The following is a 25,921-nucleotide window of genomic DNA, read 5'->3' as shown; positions in this document are numbered from 1 at the left end:
TGACCGGTCAGGTGCTTTTATTTAGGAAGCAAAGGGCACAGCATGAATAACAGGAGCTGCAGATCACCTCTAACTTTGTCATGACAGAAAAAATAGCAGCTCCTGTTAAAAAGCAAATAATTAGGGACATTTTTAAAAACTGGGGATTGCAAAGAGCTCTTAGTGCACAGCTGGATTCTGCAGCATAGAACAAGAACAACTGAAATAAAAATGAAATAAAAGCAGCTCCTGTTAAAAGGACAGATGAATACAGACATTTAGGGACATTTAAAAAAATAAAAAGTAACTAGTCTAAGATCACCATAATCAGTTGTTATGACTCCAAGATTGTTTTCTCTTCCAGGTCAGATTAGATCAGCTTTGCAGACGACAAAGTTAAACTAAGCTTTCATCTCCACAGGATGGACTCATCTCTGAGACCACATCTGCAGGATGACAGCACATCTCCATGCTCTGCACCCATCGGGAAACACTGATTGGTTGTTATTTGTGAAGCATCATCTACACCTCCTTTAATATTAATGGTCTCCGGGGCATAAAATATGCATGCATAGAATCAGCAGTCAAATCTGACATCAATTGTTTTAAACATTTTCAGACTTTGACCAAAAATAGGGTTTTAAAAGCATTAAAAAAGGTGGAGAAGTTAGATTTTAAAGCATTACTTCAGAGACAAAATAAAAAGCCTCACAATGAAAACCACCAAACAAACCCTTCAGTCTTCTAGATGAAATCAGATGTGTGTAAACAAAACATTCACACATACGGTTAATAAAAAATAAAGGAAAAGCAAAAGGAATATGGTAACATTTTAACAATAATGTGATCACAGTTTCTTGAACAGATTTAATCCAGTCATGTACTGATAGATTTCCAACTATTATATAAATTGCTTATTTAAAATGTATTTGGTTCATCACTCAGAGGCTGTTGTGTTGGATATTTGTCAGGATTTTTTGCTGGGCATTAAAAACAAACTGAATCACGATAAACGATGAGTGGCAACAGCCGATCATGGTCCCTCAACACGGACTAACAGAACTTTAATAAATACACTTATATTATAATAGTGCATCCTTCACAAACCAAAGAACAGATTCATAAAAATCAGAAACCTCTGGACTGTTTTAGGTGCAGCTGCTGTTTTTAGTCAGTCTCTGAATGTCTTCATCAGAAAACTGCTCAGCCATGAAATTCAGGTCAGTTTTAAACACAAATTGTAGGAGGTGTCGGCACCTCTCAGTACTCTCTCAGTACATTAAAGTCTACAGTGTGAACAACCTTTGATCACCACCCTATTCACCACATTAGCCTCTCTGTGACTTTGTCCACTTCCCAAAAGTGAAAATCATTTGAAAAGTCAGAGTTCTGCCTCATTAAAGAGGATCGAGCTGCATCACAGACATGCAAGTACAAGAGGGCATAACAGGATGTCTGCGGACATCTACACAGTCCAGAGATTCCTGAGCCAGTGATCTTAAATGTGAGGTAAGCTTAATTGAAACGACTGATTAGGTGTTAGCAAAAAGGAAGAAGATGATTGCAGCTGGTTGAAAATCAAACAGTTTTTAAAAGTTCAACATAAAGTGACTGAAGAAGTTGTATCAGTAGTATACTTTGGACTCTCAGTAGCCAAGATATCAGACATATTTTTCATGTTCTGCAGGTAATTACATAATATCAGTAATAAGCACAACAAAAACTGACAGGACAAGGATGGTGACAGAAAGACACTTATCCCTCTCTCCTCCATCCTTGGACGTCTTGGAGTCTTTATCTGTGAAACCAGCAGAGCAGAAACATGTGAGAGGGCTGCGGTGGCAGGAAAATAGTTCCAGTTTTCAGCAGAGGTGATGTCACAGCTGTCAGCAGTCACCCAGATGTCAGAAAAATAGTAATAAAAGCATCTGCAGGCATTTGGTTAAGAACTGTCAGGTAGAATCTCAGCGTTTCACCATATTCACCCACAAACACAAGCAGCAGCAGCAGCAGAAGAAAAAGCATTCATTAGCATTAGAGCACACTCACTGCAGAGGTTATCGTTTCTATTTTCTCTCTCAGACTTATTAATGAATCATAAACTCCAAGTTCCACCTCTACAAACTTACCTGGGGTTGTGACTGTGAGGTTGATGGAGCACTCGTGGACGACACTTTCTGTTTCCTTGGTTGTAATCTGACACTTGTACGTTCCTGTATCGCTGAGCCTGACGTTCCTCAGTGTCACAGACACATTTCCATCCTTCATGGATGGATCCATCAGGTCCACTCGGCCTCTAAAGGACACATGCTGGTAGCTTTCATACGGGCGCTGGTTTCTGTACATAAAGACATATTCATCTGATTTGAGGTCAGCTCTGTTCCACTCCAACAGGGTGATCTCTGCATCTCTGGGACCCTGACACTGAAGAGGGGCATCTTGTCCAGGATTCACAATGAGCTCTGTGTGATTAAAACACAACGACAAAAGAAAGAAATTAGTCATGTTTAAGACCGCATGTCTGTCAGATATGTTGTGCTGAACAACTGGTTGGACTCCCTCTCTACAGTTTGTTCTTCCAGTAGATGAGCCCATCCAGAGACAGGAACCATTTGGACCGCAGGGACTATTGAAATGAAGAAAATCTAAAAAAGCATTAGTGTGTTTTAGTATTACTGTAATGGTCACCTGCTCCTCTGCAAGCCTCAAAATCTTTGACAAGCCATCTGTGCCAGCATGTTGCTTGCATGTCCACAAGTACATCAAGGAAGATGTGACAGGATTTGTTTTTGTCTGTTCAACTCTGAACTTTACTTCAGTTGTTATAAAACATTGTGAATGCTTAAAAACACTTCAGCAGTAAAGCCTCACAGACACAGACAAATAAACAATAAAGACCAGAGAGGAATCTGCTGCAGGTGCGTTTGTCAGTGAGTAAATTGACATTAAGTTTTTCAGCACAGTTTAGTGTGATATGACAAGTAAAGGGTCGGAGTTTACAGAATCACAAAGGTGGTTCTCACCTTATCAGAGCACCATGGTAACCTACGCATAACCTGCCCTGGTTTAAGAGTCATGTAGACGCCACATTTACACAACAAGAAAAAGGCTGTAAAATCAGCCTCTCTGATAGATATAGCTCATGTATAGCTGTAGCTTTCATACTCCAACACAGCGGAGTTACTTCCCATAACCCTTTAATGCCCTTTGTATGTATTTGATACGTGAGTTTCTGAGACCTCTACCTCATTAACATGATTTCATAATTTCAAAATGTTATGAGCAAAACTGTTTTTTTTTGTCTAAAATTAACATTGTTGTTAACAAAAAGTTACCAAAAACGCCCAATGTATTAAATGCGATGCAATAAATATATCATAAAAATATATCGTACGCAACATGATACAGCAAACATATTTTTTGTGGATTTTGTTGTAAGGGTTAATAAACATCTCAAAAAATAATCTGACTTTTCTGGCTATTTGTTGATGGGTTGGGTCTTACAGGGTTAATAACTCGCTGAAATTGTTTTCCCGTTTATGTTAGCTACAGCCTAAAACACACCAGCAGCTTTTGTTTGTAACATGTAAACACAAACGATGGCGTAACGTTTATTTTTTTTCCTCTTCCTGTCTCCAAATGACTCACCATGACTCATTGTGAGTCATGGTGAGTCGTGAGTCATTGTGACTCACCGTGAGTTACTGTGACTCACCATGACTCACCTTTTAATCCTGAAACCAAGATGATTAGCAAAGACAGGAAAACCGCAATGGACAACATTTGTGTGGAAAAACTGAGTAACAGTTGTCACTGTAATCTTCTTCTTCTGTCGTTTTTAACGGCAGCTTGCATCCACAGATGTTGCATTACTGCCATCTCCTGGGTTTTCCTCTCACTTCACTTCCATATCCCTAGAGCAGGGGTCGGCGCCCCTGGGCACGCGTGCCACAGCTGGCACGTGAAGGGTTAACTGATGGCACGACACGCAGGGAATTAATCTGAGAAGGTGCTTTAAAAAATAAATGGCCGGGCCAGCGATGCACATCGCAAATTAGCTCGCATAGACACATTAGTTATGCCGCTTCTTAATGACGGCATCTTAGCGAACAACCCCAACTACCAGATTCAACTTGTAATTGCTAGCTGGCAGTTATTTCAAGCGATGTTGAAATTTCCACATTCCGACACTTCAAATGCTTCAGGAGCTTTCCGCTCGAGACAGAATTCACAATGAGTTTTCGGGACTTTCAGGTGGATCAATGTTTTCTTTTCTCATCAAACCAGAAAGCTTTAATGAGCAGCTGGATTTGTCTCGCATTAACTGGCTGGACACAGAGGACATCGAAATGCAGCTGATTGAACTGAAAAGCTCGACTCTGTGGGGGTCAAAGTTTGCAGAACTACGAACGCAGCTGGAATCCACAGCTGTGTGTGTTCATGGAGTTTGCATTTTCACCTGCTGGACATCACTACCTGACAAGTTTAACTGTCTTCAGAACATTGCAGAGGCCTTATTGACAGTGTTTGGCTCTACATATCTGTGTGAGCAGATTTTCTCTCACATGAGTGTCCTCAGGTAGCCGTCTGAATGCTGGACACTTGGAGACCTGTGTCTCTGAGTGGGAGACCAGAGATCACATTAACATGTGTATCCCTGTATTAACAGACATGTCATATTGGCCCAGTTTATTTTTCTTATCATTGTTGTGAGGAGACCATAAATAGCATTTGTATTTTCTGTTGTACAGTTCATTTGCTGTTATGGATAAAAAGTGTCTTTTTTTTGTTTCAAAATAGCTGATGACTATTCACTGATAGCTGCCAACATCTGTGAACAAATATAATTCTATAAAGTGGTTCTATATAGTCTGTAACTGTTAATATAGAGCGTTATGAAATTTATTGCTAATGCAATCATATGGCACATTGACCTCTGAGGAAATTTTAGATGGCACTCATCATCAGAAAGGTTGCCGACCCCTGCCATAGAGCCTTGATGAGACCAGTGTTTCTTAAAAAACGAAAAAGCACTCCTTTCCCTTCAGCATGAATTAACTGATTAACCACCTTTTCAAACGTAAGTTCCATTCCACCACCCATTTTAACTCTCCTTTGACTTATATATTTCCTGCAACTAATAAGCAAATGTTCAACCGTCTCCATAACATTACACCAATCAGATAACGTGGTCGGATGTTTCCCCATCCTAAAAAGAGTACCCAGCTATGGGGGTTAGAACGATGCCCTGTACCTTAAAATGAAACTGAAAAAAAAAACAAAACATTGTAACTGAAATAAATGTACTGAAAAATCTTCAATTAATTGTTTTTCACTATCATTTTTTTTTCACTTTCAGTACAAGATTTTTCAGTATATTTATTTCAGTTACAATATATTTTTTTTTACTTTAAATATTTTTTCAGTTTCATTTTAAGGTGGAATCGTTCTAACCCCATAGATTACCGCCACCTACTGGATTGGAGCGTGGATTCAGTTTGCATTGAATCTTTATTTTGACTTCCATGTTCAAAAAGAAGCAGGAAGAAGCATAACCTCATTTTATCACACCCACCTTCCACTGGTAAATAAACAGATCAGGATCAGGACATATTTCACCCTTTTTTAAATAAACTTTATTAACACATTAATGTTCTCAGTGGGTTAAAACTATATTTTACTTCTCACTACAACTAAAAGGGGGGTTTATATACCCCAGAAAGTACAGGTATGACTAAATATCATTGTTTTAAAAAAAGAATTAATTAAATAAAAATGAAGACATTTTATGTAACTTTGATTAGTTGTGTCTCAGAAATCCAAAGAGATGAGATTTCTTCCAGAAGAAACATTTAAGGTTAAAATGGGATTTTAATTGGAGAGAATCTTTATGTGATCCTTTTTGTTTGAAAAAAAATCATTGTTTAAATATAACACACTAAACATCACTTTTCTATGATTAAAAACAATCGGGTAACCAACCCTGCTGATGTTTTTCATTGTTTCATGTTTGTGGCTTTATTAAAACTCACATCTCAATTTAAACCTAAAGGGTTATAAATTCTGTTTTTTCCTGAACTGCTACAAATAAACCACAGACTCTAAATCGTCCTACTGAGAGGAAGGAGGTGGGCTTAACTGCCGGGGGGAAACAGAAAGGTCTCACACCTCTGTGTGGTACGATGGGAAAAGCACCTCATCTGTGGCTGCTCCGTAAGTACCTCATGCTCTTTTTAAATCTTAATATGTGCATTTAAGGGATTCTGGCTGAGAACAGCAGTGAGATAAAGCAGATATATTTGTGTTTACTTATGTATAGAAGTTAATGACCATGAGAGAAACAGTGACAAAACTCTTAAAAAGAAAATGAAACTTTAAGTACAATGAAAAAAGAAATACTAGTGACGATCTGAGTGTTTTAATTCAGCTGGTTCTGTCATTAGCAGGAGGTTTTAACAGGTTCAGAGTTTGCTTTCTTTAAATTCATTGAAATTCTGAGTAAACCACCACAGTGTTAAACTGCATCATCACATCCTGTTCAAAGGAATTGTTTTGAGTTCATCAGTCTGAGACTCAGTTTGTGGTCACTGCTCCTGTAAGCAAAAACTCACTAAAAGACACTGAATCTTTATGATCTTGTGCTTTCTTTTCAGTTCTAATGTTTCTACTCTGCCACGCAACAAATCAAGGTTAGTGAACCTGTTTTTATGACAGAATAACACAAAGAACAATTAAACAGACCCAAAGAGCGTCACCAACCAATAAAAGACAGATTAGTCCCAGATGTGTGTGTGTTAGGGGAAGCTCAGAAGTAAAAAGAACTTACAAAGAAATTACAAATCCAGTAAAACTCCAATTATTCTTTAAAAAATGTGGTTCAGTTTAATATTTGATTGAAAATAGTGAAGTCAGTGGTTTAGATCAGTTAAACATAACACCACTACAATACAGTCATTTCCTTATTTTATGTGTGCGTACAGAGAACCAACACCAGAAGGTTCAAACCAAAGAAAGGTTCATGCTGCTGTTCATACTGTCTGTTTCAGAAGGGCAGCCAATCAGAAGAAGAGTGGGGAGGAGATAGATTTAAACAGATAATGAACTTAGCAGCTACATCAAGGCAGCGAAATCAACCAACCAGCTTTATTTTATGCAGTGTTCTGGCACGATCTGTTGAATAAACTTCAGTTCACCTCAAACACTAATCTTTTTTTTAACTTTTTTGTTCAAATTACAATAAATTCTCTCACAGCTCGTCTGACTGTGAGTCCCAGCAGCTTTCAATTCCTTAAAGGAGCCTTTGTGTCTCTGAGCTGTGAGGAGGACGACAGCTCTGCTGGATGGACTCTGAGGAGAAACACAGCAACAGACAACAGAGCTGAGTGTGAGGAATGGGGAACACCAGCTGGTTCTTCCTGTAACCTCAGTGCCATTCTCCCTCAGGACAGTGGAGTTTACTGGTGTGAGTCCAGAGAGGGTCCCATCAGTAACATGGTTAACCTGACAGTCACTGGTAAGCTGAGTGTGTGGAGTTAGTGTTGATGAAGCTGTGTGTAAATGGATGAAATGCTGTAGTTTGTCTCTGTGTTGAGGTGGATCAGTGATCCTGCAGAGTCCTGTCCTCCCTGTGATGGAGGGAGATGACGTCACTCTGCTCTGTAAAACAAAGACCACTCCCTCCAACCTCCCAGCTGCTTTCTATAAAGATGGCTCCCTCATCAGGAAGCAGCCTACAGGTCACATGACCATCCAGCATGTTTCCAGGTCTGATGAAGGCCTCTACAAGTGTGACATCAGCGGTCATGGAGAGTCTCCATCCAGCTGGATCACTGTCACAGGTGAGGTTTCTGTTTCTTTTGCAGATTTTACGTCAAAAGAAACTCAAACTGACCACAAAGATTCATGTGTTCTTTTGTTTTAGTTTCAGTTCCAGGTTCTTCCACCTCACCTCCTCCATCAGCTTCCACTGCCTCTTTCTCCTCCTCATTTTCCTCTCCTCCTCCTCCTCAGCGTTCCTCCCCTCCTCTCTCTGTGCTGGTGTCTGTTCCCTCTATATTCGGGCTGCTGCTGGTTGTACTGGTGAGACGATGTGTCCCAAGGAAACCTGAAGGTGAGACACACATTCTGCTCACACTTAACGTTTAAAGGGACAGTTCACCTCAAAATCATATCCGTTTTCTCTACTTAGGCTTAAAAGGTGAGTGAGTAAGTTAGTTTCATTATACTGGATCAGATATCTTCATCAGTGGTTTAGTCACACTAATCTAAGTAGAAGCAGCACTGCAATACGTAAGTTTGATTATGGAGTGAACTGTTCCTTACATACATACAATGTTGGGAAGGTTACTTTTAAAATGAATTCCACTATCATTGTTGCGCAGTAACGGAATACATGTACCAGTGTTATGTATTTAATTACAAAATACAAAATATGAGTAACTGTATTCCGTTTCAGTTACCGTTTAAAAAGGTGGTATTCAGAATCCAGTTACTTTGTTGAAATAAATGGATTACACTGCTGTGTTCGTGTTTTCCTCCAAAACAATAAGTTCCCTTGGAGCAGCCTTTCAACGCCTCTCTCTGTCTCTCACTAGCAAAGTTGACCCAGACAACAAAGTAAAGCTATTTTTCAGCTACGAGCCCGACGTATTAGCCAGAGGTCCCTTTGCTACGGTTCGGAGCCACGGACCTGTTTTATATACGCGTGGAATAGTTTTCAATACAAGATCACTGCAAAAAGTGCAGCCTTACCTAATGTCCACCCTACTGTTACTCATTTTATATTAAGATTTAAAAATCTGGTTGGTATTGGTATGATCAGTAACTTTCAGTAATAGTAATAAATCACACAGCAAGTATTCAGAATACGTTACTCTCATTGAGTAACATAACGGAATATGTTACAAAATACATTTTGGGGTATGTATTGTGTAATCTGTAGTGGGCAGTGTTAGGAAGGTTACTCTTAAAATGTATTCCACTACAGATCAGTGGGTTACTCACACTAATGTCAGTAGAAGCACTGCAAACCAAACATGTGTAGGTGTGATTATAGGGTGAAATGTTTCTTTAAAAACACATACTACAGATGAAGTGTATTTTTTATACTTCTATCTTTGTGAGGACTGATTTGAGCCACAGACCTTCACATTACTACTTGAGTGTTAAATTAAAAATAGGCTACAGGCTGTATTTGTGCATCATTTTCTCCTCACGCATTTGATAATAATTTGTCATTTTTAAAATATATTTTCACATTTGGATATTTTTAGTTAGCTTTTGTTTCCTTTGTTGATTGCGATGATGTAGTTGAGACTTTGTGGTCACAGAGTTTTGATGTGAGTAGCTCTGCTGGCGTCCAGTTTCCTGTATTATGACTAAAAGAAAGAAAAGCTCTTTTTCCTTTTAGCACAGCTTTCAGAAAAAATTAGTTCTTTTTTATTCCAGCTTCATCCAAGTTTTACTGACTAAAATCTTTCCATTGACTTTCCATTATTCTTATAAATATTCATATTCCAGCTTTCAAACCAGCAGTAACCATAATGATTGTGTTATCAGAGGGAAATCTGTGATATTTGCAGACAGAGATCCTGCAGCAGCTGCCACCTCATCATCAGTGAGAAGAACTTCAGCAGATGGTCGAGACGAGTCAAACAGTTTCCTGTTAGAAACTCTTTAAAAGTCCTCTGCTCTTTCCACAAAAGACTCCATGACGTCCATGGCTGAGATTTTTAAACATCTTCATCAGGCCAACATTTATAATCATAAATGTTTTCTAAACTTTGGCTTAATACTAAATATCATGTTTTTTTTCTGGGACTTCATGTTAGCATGCTGTGTGAGTAATTACACTGCTGGATTACAAAGTTGCATGCACAAAGTCCACTGCACATGCTCAGAACACTGAGAAAACGTCTGTGCTCACATTTCTTGTGCTCAGGCAGTTGTCCAAACACAAAAACTAAAAAAAAAAATCCTATTATAAGTGGGACAATTGACCTTATTTCTATTTAGAGATGACTTCTCAAGAGTCATACAGTCTTCTTTATAATGGAGTTTATTTTGTTTCAATACTGGCACAGGATCAACATTGTTAATTTGGAAGTAGAGGAAATGAAGGAGTGGAAATGCTGTTAGTCCAGATGACATACATGTGGAGATGTGTAGGAGAGAGGGCAGTGGAGGTGACGATCAACAAGCAGCGGTACGGCTTCACACTGAGAAAGAGCTCCACAGATGCTTTCTTTAATTATAATAATAATGGATTGGATTTATATAGCGCTTTTCAAGGCACCCAAAGCGCGTTACAATGCCATTACTCATTCACGCTCACATTCATACACTGGTGGAGGCAAGCTACGGTTGTAGCCACAGCTGCCCTGGGGCAGGCTGAGAGAGGCGAGGCTGCCATATCGCGCCATCGGCCCCTCTGGCCAACACCAGTAGGCGGTAGGGTAAAGTGTCTTGCCCAAGGACACAACGACCAGGACAGAAAGGCCGGGGATCGAACCGGCGACCTTCCAGTTACAGGTGCGCTTCCCAACCCCCTGAGCCACGGTCGCCCCTTTACAGAGTGTTGATGGAGACAACAGAGAAGGTTAGACGGAGCTGGACTGTGTTGTTGTGGCTCTAGAGAAAACATGTGATAGGGAGCCAAGAGAGGAACTGTGGTACTGCATGAGGAGGTCAATATTGGCAGATAGGTATGTGAGGGTGGAGCAGGACATGTATGAGATCTGCTCTGAGCCCCTTCTTGTTTGTGATGTCACGGACAGGCTGAGGTCAGGCTGGAGTCTCTATGGATTGTGATGTTTGCAAATGGCATTGTGATTTATAGTGAGAGCACGGAGCACGAGGAAAAGAGGCTGGAGAGGTGGAGGTGTGCTCTGGAGAGAAGATGAATGAAAGTCAGTAGAAGCAAGACAGAATACATGTGTGTGAATGAGAGGGAGGCAGGTGGGAAGGTGAACATGCTAGGAGTAGAGATGTGAAGGTGGATGAGTATGAATACCTGGGGCCAACCATCAAAAGCAGGAGAGGTGAATATCGCCCTCTCATGAGGGCGTGGCTCAAGAGTTGGGAGTTCGCCTTGTAATCGGAAGGTTCGAGCCCCGACTTGGACAGTTGTTGTGTCCTTGGGCAAGACACTTCACCCATTGCCTACTGGTGGTGGCGCCAGTGTCCGGCACCCTCGCCTCTGTCAATGCGCCCCAGGGTGGCTGTGGCTACAGTGTAGCTTGCTAGTGTGTGCTTCCAGTGTGCTTCCAGTGTGTGAATGGGTGAATGACTGGTTGTGTAAAGCGCTTTGGGGTCCTTAGGGACTAGAAAGGCGCTATACAAATACAGGCCATTTACCATTTACCATGAATAGGAGGGTGGAGTGGGTGGAGACGAGTGTTAGAGCTGATTTGTGACAGAAGGATGGCCGCAAGAGTTAAAATAAAGGTGGCAGTGTGGTGTTTGGAGACAGTAGCATGAACAAAAAGACATGAGGTAGAACTGAAGCTGTTAATGAATGATGTTAACACAAATATAATCCCTTTAACTGCACAGAATATTTGTTTTTTTTATCTTAAAGTTTGTCCATTTGACTCTCACAGTGAACAGAAGCTTTTATGTTTTCTGTGTACCACATGCGCACAGGGCAGCTCTATGGTGATGCTGTGCCAGTCAGGTAAAAACATTCATTTTAAATCATTTAAAAAAGGTTTCCTTTACAAGAGGTGTAAACAGTTGCATCGTTTTAACACCTGAGCAGCTCTGTGGTCATTAAACTTCCTATTTTGAGAGCTAAACTGATCAGAGGTGTTGAAGTCGCTTCAGGTTAAACAGAGGATGTGTTGTGAAGAATGTGCCTCAGGTTTGCAGCTCTAAATCATGAAAAGTCCATCTTTATCTCACCCTAGCACAAAAAGTACTGTATCTCTCACATGACTTTGTCTTGTTTTGCAGCTGCAGTGCAGAGAACAGCTGACATCATTTATGGAGACATCACCATCAGGACAAACAGCAGACACAGAGGTACAGCTGCTCCTCTTCAAAGGTCCAACCCTAAATCAAAATTTTAAAAGCTTAAGTCTCAGCCTGCAGCAGCAGACACTGGGAAAACCACAATGGAAACATTACAGCGCTTTGGTCCTTCTGCAGTGTAGAAGACTTAACCTGCTCCTGCTCACATCAGTCAGTGAATATCTCTGCTGTCATAAACAGAGCGCTGCAGGTCTTTTTTCATGTTTATCTAAACTTTCTCTAATCTGTGTGTTTGTGTTCAGATCTTCCACCAGAGCCAGCGGTCATCTACTCCTCACTGAAGCTGAACCACACACCTTCACCACAGTGTAACCAGTCTGACCAGTGACGTCCAGCTGGCTTCCAAACACATCCCTGCACTCCTCTCCAGAGATGGGCAGTAACGCGTTACTGTAATCCGATTACTTTTTTCAAGTAACGAGTAAAGTAAGGGATTACAATTGCAAAAACGGTAATTAGATTACCGTTACTTTCCCATAGGAACGCTGCGTTACTGCGTTACTAAAACCGTGATTTTTTTGCGAGAATGTCTCATGACAGTGACGTAAGCGAGTGCGACGTTGGTGACAACAGCTGTGTGCAGATCAACAATGGATAATATATCGAGTGCGGGAGAGAGTATGAGCGTGCAGCGTTTAAAGCGTGGAAGTACTGACCTTATTTTGAGTTTGATTCCATAAAAAGTGACAAAAACATTAGTGTCTGTTGTGCGTGGGAAGAAAACATTTTACAGCGAAAAAAAACCCTAAACTTCCAAGCAAGGACCGAGTGCTCTACGACATAATGGGAAATTCACAGAGAAACTCGCGGATTCTTCCACTGACCGCCGCGGCACACCTGCACCAGGGTAAACCTCCGCCTACCCCAGTCCTGCTTTACAGGTGAAAATAGAACAACAGGACCGCTAGTCTTTGATTTTATTTATTTTCTGCTGTGTTTTACTTGCATCTATTTGAAAGAGTGTAAACACAAAAAACTATTTTATTTTATGTGCTGGAATGTGCAGAAAATAGGTTTAATTGTTAAACAAATTTCTTCCAGTCAGAGAATGTTGCATATAATTTAATTTTTACTTGATGCATAAAGTTAAAAGAGTAAAACTAATAAAACAAGTTATAAAAAGAGACGTTTTGATTACATTTGATTACATTTTGTATGATAAATTATGCAGAAAAAGTAGAATTGGGCTGAAAGATCTATCGCTTTATCACCTATTCAGGTTGTAAACCGTTTTTGAAAAAAGTAACTAAGTAATTAATTACTTTTGAAAATAAGTAATCAGTAAAGTAACGGGATTACTTTTGGGGGGAAGTAGTCAGTAATTAGTTACTGATTACTTTTTTCAAGTAACTTGACCAACACTGCTCCTCTCTATATTATATATTATTTATTCAATCATATTCTGTGTGTGTTTACAGTTGTACAGCTGCACTGGAACAGTTTGAACGTAGAGCTCAGGATGAAGTGGAACATTTGTTTGTCTTTAATAAAACATTTTAAAGGTAACCAGTTTGGCGTCACACAGGAAATTCCTTCTAGAAGCAGATCCGATCACTCTGCAGCCATCATGAAATGCTGCATTGGTAGTTATTTATGAAGCATTATCTGCTCTGTCTTTTATTTGAATGGTCACCAGGACATAAACAATGCATGTACAGGAGTAGTATTATACCTGTAGCTTTTAGCCCCCCCCCCCCCACCCCCATCCCCGCCGCCGCGTTCATGTGTGCGCGTGAACGGACTTTGCGCTGCGTGAACGGACTTTCTTGCGTGAACGGACTTGTGAGTTCAGAGGTCATATGTGTTTACATGTGTTTAATAGCGTTTTATTTAATGAAACCATTATGTGTTTTAATTAAACTCTTTTAAAGGATTGTATAGGTCTCAGAGTTCTGTTATTTAGACATAGATGATTTAATTTAACTAGTTTAGGGTATTTTGCTTTTTCTTTAGGGCTCTGAAACACACAGAGGCTAATAGTTTTTAAACAGAAAGTTTTCCACCTTCTAAAAACACATATTCCCAACTTGCCACACTGTAACAACCCCAATGTTCCTTTAATGCAACTAGCCCTCTAATTATCTACTAGGCACAAACACACATAGATGATTTAACTGCATTAGGAGCATTTTGCTTTTTCTTTAGCGATCTTATCATGACAGAGGTCCAGCGTAGCCAGGTCCATCGGAGCCACCAAAAGTTTTTTCATCTTGCCACTGACCATTCAAACAGGTTTTCACCTGTTGCTTACACCCCCACACATTTATCTCTGCATCTCAGAGGTCAGCTGAAACAAACCCCACCTATATAAAAAGGCCATAATCAGCCACACTAACCCTTACATCGGTCCTTGAGAGCATAACACTTCGTTCATCAGCACGAGCATTTTACTTTTAATTTAACTAGTTTAGGAGCATTTTGCTTTTTTCTTTAGCGCTCTGAAACACACAGGGGGTAATAGTTTCAAACAGAATACCACAAACAGCAGGCATTCCTGCTCTGATACTTCAGATTCTTAACTCTGCAACAGTTAGACAGAGGGGGGTTACAGTTAGACCCCCTACAGGCAGCAGAAGAGGTCATCCTTATCAAGAGCATCTCAACTGTACTGCCATAGTTTTCAATACAAACAGTCTCCTTTATCTTATGTCAGAGGTCCATCGGAGCCACCAAAAGTTTTTTCATCTTGCCACTGACCATTCAAACAGGTTTTCACCTGTTGCTTACACCTTTATCTCTGCATCTCAGAGGCCAGCTGAAACAAACCCCACCTATATAAAAATGCCCTGATCAGCCACACTAACCCTTTACATCGGCCATTGAGAGCATAACACTTTGTTCACAGCACGGACAACAAACCTAAGAGCCTTCTTTTCAACATGGACAGCATATATGGTAGGTAAAACAAGACTATAACGGATTCTTAAATTTATACAACTGTATATCAAAAAATATTCAAAATGTTTTCTCTTCTAAACAAAAGCCTGATTTTTAGGAACATGGCACACTGGGACATCCCACGCGGCACATACACAAGGTTTGTATTTCTTCTTCTCACACAAAACAGCTTGTGCCTCATTGTTTAGAAGTAATCTTACCTGTTTCACACATAGTAACATTTAAATGTGTATTTCTCATTCTTTCTACAGGATCACAAAGCTATATAGGGCAAACAACACCTCTAACTAAGGAGTGCGGGATGACGTCGGGATCAACCATGACGAACAGCCAGAACATCGCCCAAGCCACAGAAGCTCTAGGTACGTGTACAGGTGTATGTACCCGATGCCCCTCATCGTAAAAAGCAACGCTGTAAAAGCGTCGTAGATGGTTCTAAATTTAAGTTAGAATAGCAAGGCAGTAATAGGTATGTGTATACCGTTAAATATACCAACGGAGCAGTTATACTTCGCGTAGATTGTGGTGAGGGAGTGTTTGGGGGGAGTCACAACGCATGTCTACTAGAAACTGGAAACTCTTTCGCACTGTTGTTTGTGCGGACTTGGACAATGTGGGCTTCCCAGAGATGCTGTATGTTTCCCAGTGGAACAGTCCAACAGGCCCTGAGCTTTACAGTGCGAGGCTGACCGTTTTAACCGTAGACCCGATGACTTTATTATTCTCAGGGTATGTGATGACAGGGAAAGTCTTGTTGGTGCCAGAGGGGTTGAAAACTGGAGGTTAAATCCTTACCCTCTGAGCATAGAAGAGCCGCACTACATGGTTTAAGGATATGGTTTTATACAGTGGCATAAATGTGTGTGTGTGTGTGTGTGTGTGTGTGTGTATCTATGCAACAAAATATAAAATCTTTTTTATTGTTCCCATTTTCAGAGCGAGACATGCAAGCGTGGGACCTCTCAGACTCGCCACCGCCCTGCGCTGCTAATCCAGACACCACCAACTCCACCCCTTCTCCACAGATGCTGCAGGATCCTACAGGATCAGGTCTGTGTGAGGAAACCATTATCGACATCAAGCTTGCAACCCATCACCTGGTGATGTTGGCATTAAACGCCTTTCTACAGGAAACATGCTACGGGTGTCGAACAGCTCAACCCAGTCAGGTGCAACACAGCTGTTTGCTCGAACTGCCCGAGTATTACTTTGACACCTACTATGACGATGTGATGCTGAGGCTCAAGACAGACCGATTCATCCCTGCCATTCGCCTGTTTGTACGCTCGTACACAGACGATGGGACTAAAACACAATTCAGCAGAATTGCAGAACACACCATGACTGAACTGAGATCATCACAACATATAGTATGCGCAATTAACGACAATATTGCGCAGCTGCTAGAAGCAAGTCGTTATGCCCGTCGTGTTAAACCAGCCATGCTTCGCATGATTGGTAACTACTGGGCTGGGAGACACCTGGTTTAATGTATGTTGTTCAGTATTCATTGTCTGTGTGAATGAAATAAAAAGACTTGTCAACACCGACATCTTAGTCATTCGCGGTCGACTCTGCTTATACAATAGAGAAAAGCAACAATACAGAGTGTTTCTCTGCACCAAGACATCGGTGGGGCCTTTCACACGGTAAGCATGTCTGTTATACCCAGCGCATAAATGTCTGTATGTCAGTGCTGATTATTCAAACCCTGTTTAAAATGTGACACATATGTTGTCCGAAAACAAATCCTCTAAATTTGCAAAGTTACTGATTTAAAAATATATTTACGAATTTTTAGTTGCATGACAAACATACGATAGACTCTTGAGTGTATTTATTTATATAGCTACATTCACAATGGTATAAACGTGCTAAATAAAAGAGGCCCAAGCACCAAAGCACTCTAATGCAAGCCTCTAAACTGTATGTTGATAAGTGCATGAAGTTAACCTCTACAGTTGAAAACAGTTTGTATCCGCACTCTGAGGGTCTGCTGAATTGTTTTTAATATTGTGCTTTTTTTCACGAACTGCAGATGATGAATTTCTCTTTATTGGACATAGTGTCCTTAAGCTATTGTTGATCATACTTACTGAGTTCCCTAGCTACTTCTTTACTATGTCAGTAAACTTTTTGAAAAGGAAGGTGTTGTAGATTTAAAGAAACATCCTAATTGAAGCAAAGGCAAAAAATTGGAATGAATTTTATGTGACTGTTCATATTAAAGCCAACAACAAGTGAAAATCCAAAACCGACTCCAATGCTTTGTATTAATGATCTCCCCCTCTCTCTCTCTCTCTCTCTCTCTCTGTGTGTGTGTGTGTGTGTGTGTGTGTGTGTGTGCCCTCACAGAAGGAAGGTCACAGCAGGAGCTTTTTCAAACGCGTTTCCAATCATTTTTTACAAGAAGTGTAGCTCATACGATGGTATAAATGTATTATTTGCGATACTTTATAAATATGAAACTCTGAAGATTTTGAGTTCATGCAAATTGTGAAACAAGAATCTAAATATTTTGTGTCACAATGATTTCTATAAAAACATGTTGTTTATGGGCATAATGTAACAAATCTTTTGTGGACCTATTAATGATCAATGGTGATTGAAGAGGAAGCTGAACCCAGGCTCTGGACATTTTCATGACAAGTGACAGCACAGACATGTGCTAATGAGAGAACATGTTTTATCATCATAAACACTGTGATATGAAGCATCGTTAAAGTGTCACTTCAGTAATGTTTTTAATAGATGTCTTTAAAACACTAAACTCTAATTTCTGTGGTTTACAGAATATAACATGTGGTAAGACGATGAGGTTTACTTCTCACTGTCCGTGTTATGTGTATCTATTCATCATGTATGCTACTTTGCTCTGCGGACTGTAAAATGTTTCATTGTGTTCATAAAATAAACCAGACTTTCACTGTCTGCATCTTTTACTGTTTTTCTGCTTTTGTTCACACCAAGTTTGACAAAACCCACAGACATCCAGAGTTAACTCGCTAACAATGTGGAGCAGTCTCAGTGTATTTAGCTGCTTTTTCCCTAAACACAACCAACTGAGAGAAACGCTTGTAGTCCTCACTTTGGTCATTTTGAACGCTGAAGGAAATTTGTTCCATAGACCCCTTATACTAGTGTTTCCTGCACTTAATCCATCACTACCATGTTCTATTTAAATCCAGATTCCTTTTATAGTTTGCAGTGAAATTTCTTAAACCGTTGCTTAATGTGACAGAAGTACACGTCACTCTTTACTAACACATTTGTAGATGAGTTTATTGCTGAACCACACAGCTAGCAGTCTCACTCACTCTTTAGGTTTTGAAGTTTTGTGTGTAATGGTTTAGTCTATCAAACCTTACCCTTTTCTCCCCAGTATCACAACAGTATGACTCCCAAAGTATGGATCAGTAATCAACCAATGATTCTAAAGCCAGAACAGAAAGATACAGTTGGAAGATTAATGATTGCGTTTTTTATGAAGCGTAGTAAAACTGGCCCCTCTTCTTCTTCTCTGTGTTGTTGTTGTTGTTCTTGTGTGTGTGTGTGTGTGTGTGTGTGTGCCTTAGAAGTCAAATAATACATTAGCCACACTTAAAAAACAACAAACATCTGAATTTCATTTAGAACTGAGATTCTAAGTTGTAAGCAGAAATCCTATCCTCAGCCACAAACGTGTTTCCCCACTTTCACAATGCTGAGGTGTCAAATCCACAACCCCCAACAAATGGTTTGTTACACGCGGGTGTGAAGGGCAAGCTTTACTTACACAGCCTCACACACAGTAGATTTTTAAAGTTTTTGGGGACAATGGTTTAGCCACAGATGTAACTTCTACTTTTGATAAAGGCCACTCCACCTGTTTATTTCTTAAGAAATTAAGCTCTCATTTATAAATGTCTACACAATAATAGACACGGTGTGCTCTGTGACATTATAGTTTTCTACTGCTGCTTCCAGTGGTTTGCATTTTAAACTCCCAACCTTTCAGGTTGTTATGAACGACTTATATTTCTAACATTTTGTGATATAAAAGTGAACCATGTGGGTTTTTTAATTTTCTGTGTGATGGAATGACTTAAGACGCAAGTTATTTAAACAATTCTAAATGACAGTGTGATGGCCATAGTACTTAGTGTGGGTCAAATATGTTAAGGATAATGTTTATCAATGTAAAATTGCAAAGAACCTTTGAATAGATTATAACATTTTGTAAACAGTTACCTCAGAACCTGTACTGTCAGATCTATGTATGTAAGGTGAAACTTTCCACAGTACTTCCACTTAAGTAACTAAACACATAAAGTCACCCTTACCAATAATCCACTGCTCCTTGAAAAAAGTAGCACAAACAGACAAATGACTCAGCAATGATGAGTAGAGCTACCCCTAGGCCGAGACTCAAGCGGATGAAAATTAAAAGTTTTGGTTTTTGCGGCTCGGAAAATTAAAGAAAGTATGTTTAATAATTCAACAAGACCTACACTTTCAACACATACATTATACGTGCTTTAGAAGACATAGCGTACATTTTCACTGCTATGCATATGATACCCACTTTTATTGGTTAAACTGCCGGGATGTCTTAGACACATAATGAGCTTTAATTTTCTGCTTCTAAGTTCAGATAAAACTGAGGTTATTGTAACGGGTCGTAAAAATCTTAGAAACACGGTGTCTAACAAGATCCTTACTCTGGACGGCATTGAGCCACCTGTTGTAGTCATTTGGCACATTATAAGTAAAATTGAAGCACACAATCCCGTCGCACAACATCAACATTTATTTATATACAAAAATAAAAATGCTTTTTACAGAAAAGAATTGTAACTTCATATTTTATCAACGATTACGCGGGTACACGGTTTTTGTTGTTGTTGTTGTTTTTTTAAATACACTAAATGTTGGATACATTGTTTGGTAAAATGCAGGTTACACGTTTTAAGAAAGAAAAATCAGTCTTTCAGAGAAAACATTAGCAGCCTCCTTTGTAACACTCTGCGACCATCCGTAACTGTCTGATTTTCACCATGTCCAACCCCACCAGATTGGTGTATGCCTCGGCTATGGCGTCAAAGACTTTCCTTTCCGATTTCAGTTCGTGCAAGAGAGTTTCCGCCACCATGCGGACTTTGACGTCGTCCATTTTGATGTTGCGAGCAATCAGAAGCCGTTGAATAGATGGAATGAAATGTGGGGTGAGGAGTCTTTTTCTGATGCTGTGATAATTTTCAGCGTAAAAGTCATCCTCCAAGACTTGCAGACACTCGTGCTGTCTCTGGCGGGGTTGATCGGACTTACAGCCGTTGCATTCGTCAGTGAGGTACCTGTTGATTACTAGGTTGACTAGATGATACACTGCGGTTTTCACGGTATCGATGAAAAAAGAAGATGCCCAACCGTCAAGCTCATCGGCTTGCTGCTGCTGCTTCTCCAAGGGGCGATAGTAACCGGGCGTGTCGGGTACTATTGTGCCCTCGGCCGCAGAACTTTCCTCCTCCTCAGTGTGGCGCAGGGCTGTAGAGGCCATACTTCTGGTTTTTGAGCTAAAAAAAAGGTTTGAAGGAATGGAACGGCGGTGTTCTTTTTAAAATAACAGGAGGGGGCGTGATCTGGAAGGGGGTTGATCTTAAAGGGTGTGGGTAGGAGTGGCAACAATTTTCAAAAACCGTAGAGTTGGCCACTGTGTCTCTCTAGCAGTTGCAACATTGGAAAAGAACGGTAATTCTCATCTGTTGGGTTTGAAATTCTCCATGAAAATGGCATCTTCCAACCCTTCTGCTCAATCAACCATCAAAGTGTCTGAATCTGGTACATGCTTGGTACTTGGTACTATCAGGGATGCTGGGCAATCTTTACTCTCTGAAGAGCCATCCGAGAGCCCTGCATTTGAAGATTGGTGTGAAGACGCACCGTGTTCACCAGCGACAGAGTGGAGCCCACCCTCCTCACCACCGCAACTGTGGACTATGGACACTGACAACGAGGAAGATTTTTTGTATTTCGGCGACTCTCCCGACATTGATGAGGTAGACTGGGCATGGCCACCCTTCCAAGGTCCTGAGAGATTACCGGAGCCGCTATGGGATAATGATGAGGACTTACCCTATGTACCCGCGTAATCGTTGATAAAATATGAAGTTACAATTCTTTTCTGTAAAAAGCATTTTTATTTTTGTATATAAATAAATGTTGATGTTGTGCAACGGGATTGTGTGCTTCAATTTTACTTATAATGTGCCAAATGACTACAACAGGCGGCTCAATGCCGTCCAGAGTAAGGACCTTGTTAGCCACAGTGTTTCTAAGATTTTTACGACCCGTTACAATAACCTCAGTTTTATCTGAACTTAGAAGCAGAAAATTAAAGCTCATTATGTGTCTAAGACATCCCGACAGTTTAACCAATAAAAGTGGGTATCATATGCATAGCAGTGAAAATGTACGCTATGTCTTCTAAAGCACGTATAATGTATGTGTTGAAAGTGTAGGTCTTGTTGAATTATTAAACATACTTTCTTTAATTTTCCGAGCCGCAAAAACCAAAACTTTTAATTTTCATCCGCTTGAGTCTCGGCCTAGGGGTAGCTCTACTCATCATTGCTGAGTCATTTGTCTGTTTGTGCTACTTTTTTCAAGGAGCAGTGGATTATTGGTAAAGGGTGACTTTATGTGTTTAGTTACTTAAGTGGATGTACTGTGGAAAGTTTCACCTTACATACACAGATCTGACAGTACAGGTTCTGAGGTAACTGTTTACAAAATGTTATAATCTATTCAAAGGTTCTTTGCAATTTTACATTGATAAACATTATCCTTAACATATTTGGCCCAGCATAAAGTACTATGGCCATCACACTGTCATTTAGAATTGTTTAAATAACTTGCGTCTTAAGTCATTCCATCACACAGAAAATTAAAAAACCCTACATGGTTCACTTTTATATCACAAAATGTTAGAAATATAAGTCGTTCATAACAACCTGAAAGGTTGGGAGTTTAAAATGCAAACCACTGGAAGCAGCAGTAGAAAACTATAATGTCACAGAGCACACCGTGTCTATTATTGTGTAGACATTTATAAATGAGAGCTTAATTTCTTAAGAAATAAACATGTGGAGTGGCCTTTATCAAAAGTAGAAGTTACATCTGTGGCTAAACCATTGTCCCCAAAAACTTTAAAAATCTACTGTGTGTGAGGCTGTGTAAGTAAAGCTTGCCCTTCACACCCGCGTGTAACAAACCATTTGTTGGGGGTTGTGGATTTGACACCTCAGCATTGTGAAAGTGGGGAAACATGTTTGTGGCTGAGGATAGGATTTCTGCTTACAACTTAGAATCTCAGTTCTAAATGAAATTCAGATGTTTTTTGTTTTTTAAGTGTGGCTAATGTATTATTTGACTTCTAAGGCACACACACACACACACACACACACAAGAACAACAACAACAACACAGAGAAGAAGAAGAGGGGCCAGTTTTACTACGCTTCATAAAAAACGCAATCATGCATCTTCCAGCTGTATCTTTCTGTTCTGGCTTTAGAATCATTGGTTGTTTACTGATCCGTACTTTGGGAGTCATACTGTTGTGATACTGGGGAGAAAAGGGTAAGGTTTGATAGACTAAACCATTACACACAAAACTTCAAAACCTAAAGAGTGGGTGAGACTGCTAGCTGTGTGGTTCAGCAATAAACTCATCTACAAATGTGTTAGTAAAGAGTGACGTGTACTTCTGTCACATTAAGCAACGGTTTAAGAAATTTCACTGCAAACTATAAAAGGAATCTGGATTTAAATAGAACATGGTAGTGATGGATTAAGTGCAGGAAACACTAGTATAAGGGGTCTATGGAACAAATTTCCTTCAGCGTTCAAAATGACCAAAGTGAGGACTACAAGCGTTTCTCTCAGTTGGTTGTGTTTAGGGAAAAAGCAGCTAAATACACTGAGACTGCTCCACATTGTTAGCGAGTTAACTTTGGATGTCTGTGGGTTTTGTCAAACTTAGTGTGAACAAAAGCAGAAAAACAGTAAAAGATGCAGACGGTGAAAGTCTGGTTTATTTTATGAACACAATGAAACATTTTACAGTCCACAGAGCAAAGTAGCATACATGATGAATAGATACACATAACACGGACAGTAAGAAGTAAAACTCATCGTCTTACCACATGTTATATTCTGTAAACCACAGAAATTAGAGTTTAGTGTTTTAAAGACATCTATTAAAAACATTACTGAAGTGACACTTTAACGATGCTTCATATCACCGTGTTTATGATGATAAAACATGTTCTCTCATTAGCACATGTCTGTGCTGTCACTTGTCATGAAAATGTCCAGAGCCTGGGTTCAGCTTCCTCTTCAATCACCATTGATCATTAATAGGTCCACAAAAGATTTGTTACATTATGCCCATAAACAACATGTTTTTATAGAAATCATTGTGACACAAAATATTTAGATTCTTGTTTCACAATTTGCATGAACTCAAAATCTTTAGAGTTTCATATTTATAAAGTATCGCAAATAATACATTTATACCATCGTATGAGCTACACTTCTTGTAAAAAATGATTGGAAACGCGTTTGAAAAAGCTCCTGCTGTGACCTTCCTTCTGTGAGGGCACACACACACACACACACACACACACACAGAGAGAGAGAGAGAGAGAGAGAGAGAGAGAGAGGGGGAGATCATTAATACAAAGCATTGGAGTCGGTTTTGGATTTTCACTTGTTGTTGGCTTTAATATGAACAGTCACATAAAATTCATTCCAATTTTTGCCTTTGCTTCAATTAGGATGTTTCTTTAAATCTACAACACCTTCCTTTTCAAAAAGTTTACTGACATAGTAAAGAAGTAGCTAGGGAACTCAGTGAGTATGATCAACAATAGCTTAAGGACACTATGTCCAATAAAGAGAAATTCATCATCTGCAGTTCGTGAAAAAAAGCACAATATTAAAAACAATTCAGCAGACCCTCAGAGTACGGATACAAACTGTTTTCAACTGTAGAGGTTAACTTCATGCACTTATCAACATACAGTTTAGAGGCTTGCATTAGAGTGCTTTGGTGCTTGGGCCTCTTTTATTTAGCACGCTTATATACCATTGTGAATGTAGCTATATAAATAAATACACTCAAGAGTCTATCGTATGTTTGTCATGCAACTAAAAATTCGTAAATATATTTTTAAATCAGTAACTTTGCAAATTTAGAGGATTTGTTTTCGGACAACATATGTGTCACATTTTAAACAGGGTTTGAATAATCAGCACTGACATACAGACATTTATGCGCTGGGTATAACAGACATGCTTACCGTGTGAAAGGCCCCACCGATGTCTTGGTGCAGAGAAACACTCTGTATTGTTGCTTTTCTCTATTGTATAAGCAGAGTCGACCGCGAATGACTAAGATGTCGGTGTTGACAAGTCTTTTTATTTCATTCACACAGACAATGAATACTGAACAACATACATTAAACCAGGTGTCTCCCAGCCCAGTAGTTACCAATCATGCGAAGCATGGCTGGTTTAACACGACGGCATAACGACTTGCTTTCTAGCAGCTGCGCAATATTGTCGTTAATTGCGCATACTATATGTTGTGATGATCTCAGTTCAGTCATGGTGTGTTCTGCAATTCTGCTGAATTGTGTTTTAGTCCCATCGTCTGTGTACGAGCGTACAAACAGGCGAATGGCAGGGATGAATCGGTCTGTCTTGAGCCTCAGCATCACATCGTCATAGTAGGTGTCAAAGTAATACTCGGGCAGTTCGAGCAAACAGCTGTGTTGCACCTGACTGGGTTGAGCTGTTCGACACCCGTAGCATGTTTCCTGTAGAAAGGCGTTTAATGCCAACATCACCAGGTGATGGGTTGCAAGCTTGATGTCGATAATGGTTTCCTCACACAGACCTGATCCTGTAGGATCCTGCAGCATCTGTGGAGAAGGGGGTGGAGTTGGTGGTGTCTGGATTAGCAGCGCAGGCGGTGGCGAGTCTGAGAGGTCCCACGCTTGCATGTCTCGCTCTGAAAATGGGAACAATAAAAAAGATTTTATATTTTGTTGCATAGATACACACACACACACACATTTATGCCACTGTATAAAACCATATCCTTAAACCATGTAGTGCGGCTCTTCTATGCTCAGAGGGTAAGGATTTAACCTCCAGTTTTCAACCCCTCTGGCACCAACAAGACTTTCCCTGTCATCACATACCCTGAGAATAATAAAGTCATCGGGTCTACGGTTAAAACGGTCAGCCTCGCACTGTAAAGCTCAGGGCCTGTTGGACTGTTCCACTGGGAAACATACAGCATCTCTGGGAAGCCCACATTGTCCAAGTCCGCACAAACAACAGTGCGAAAGAGTTTCCAGTTTCTAGTAGACATGCGTTGTGACTCCCAAACACTCCTCACCACAATCTCACGCTGGTATAACTGCTCCGTTGGTATATTTAACGGTATACACATACCTATTACTGCCTTGCTATTCTAACTTAAATTTAGAACCATCTACGACGCTTTTACAGCGTTGCTTTTTACGATGAGGGGCATCGGGTACATACACCTGTACACGTACCTAGAGCTTCTGTGGCTTGGGCGATGTTCTGGCTGTTCGTCATGGTTGATCCCGACGTCATCCCGCACTCCTTAGTTAGAGGTGTTGTTTGCCCTATATAGCTTTGTGATCCTGTAGAAAGAATGAGAAATACACATTTAAATGTTACTATGTGTGAAACAGGTAAGATTACTTCTAAACAATGAGGCACAAGCTGTTTTGTGTGAGAAGAAGAAATACAAACCTTGTGTATGTGCGCGTGGGATGTCCCAGTGTGCCATGTTCCTAAAAATCAGGCTTTTGTTTAGAAGAGAAAACATTTTGAATATTTTTGATATACAGTTGTATAAATTTAAGAATCCGTTATAGTCTTGTTTTACCTACCATATATGCTGTCCATGTTGAAAAGAAGGCTCTTAGGTTTGT

The 25,921-nt window shown here is 40.0% G+C and overlaps 2 protein-coding genes and 1 long non-coding RNA gene across 3 annotated transcripts; 1 reads left to right on the top strand and 2 right to left on the bottom strand.

The window, feature by feature from the left end:
* On the bottom strand, positions 1–3,822 carry LOC116328958 (coxsackievirus and adenovirus receptor homolog). Its single transcript, XM_039607036.1, has 3 exons — positions 3,705–3,822; positions 2,109–2,441; positions 1–1,777 (listed from the first exon to the last, which is right to left on the bottom strand). The coding sequence occupies exons 1-3, from the start codon at positions 3,760–3,762 to the stop codon at positions 1,671–1,673; spliced, it is 498 nt and encodes a 165-aa protein (XP_039462970.1). The 5' UTR covers positions 3,763–3,822; the 3' UTR covers positions 1–1,670.
* Positions 3,823–7,925: 4,103 nt separating this feature from the next.
* Positions 7,926–12,479, top strand: LOC120436278. The gene is made up of 3 exons (XR_005610292.1): positions 7,926–8,089; positions 11,932–12,000; positions 12,252–12,479. It is a non-coding gene; the product is annotated as an uncharacterized LOC120436278 (long non-coding RNA).
* An 11,927-nt stretch (positions 12,480–24,406) lies between these two features.
* On the bottom strand, positions 24,407–25,585 carry LOC120434056. Its single transcript, XM_039601504.1, has 2 exons — positions 25,517–25,585; positions 24,407–24,960 (listed from the first exon to the last, which is right to left on the bottom strand). Exons 1-2 carry the CDS (start codon positions 25,575–25,577, stop codon positions 24,407–24,409), a joined length of 615 nt encoding a protein of 204 aa, XP_039457438.1. The 5' UTR covers positions 25,578–25,585.
* Between the last annotated feature and the right edge of the window lie 336 nt (positions 25,586–25,921).

Source organism: Oreochromis aureus, linkage group 3 (genome assembly GCF_013358895.1).
Source record: "Oreochromis aureus strain Israel breed Guangdong linkage group 3, ZZ_aureus, whole genome shotgun sequence".
Classification (NCBI taxonomy): Eukaryota; Metazoa; Chordata; class Actinopteri; order Cichliformes; family Cichlidae; genus Oreochromis; species Oreochromis aureus.
The sequence above is the reverse complement of the archived record's forward strand: the minus strand, read 5'-3'. Positions and strand labels throughout refer to the sequence as shown.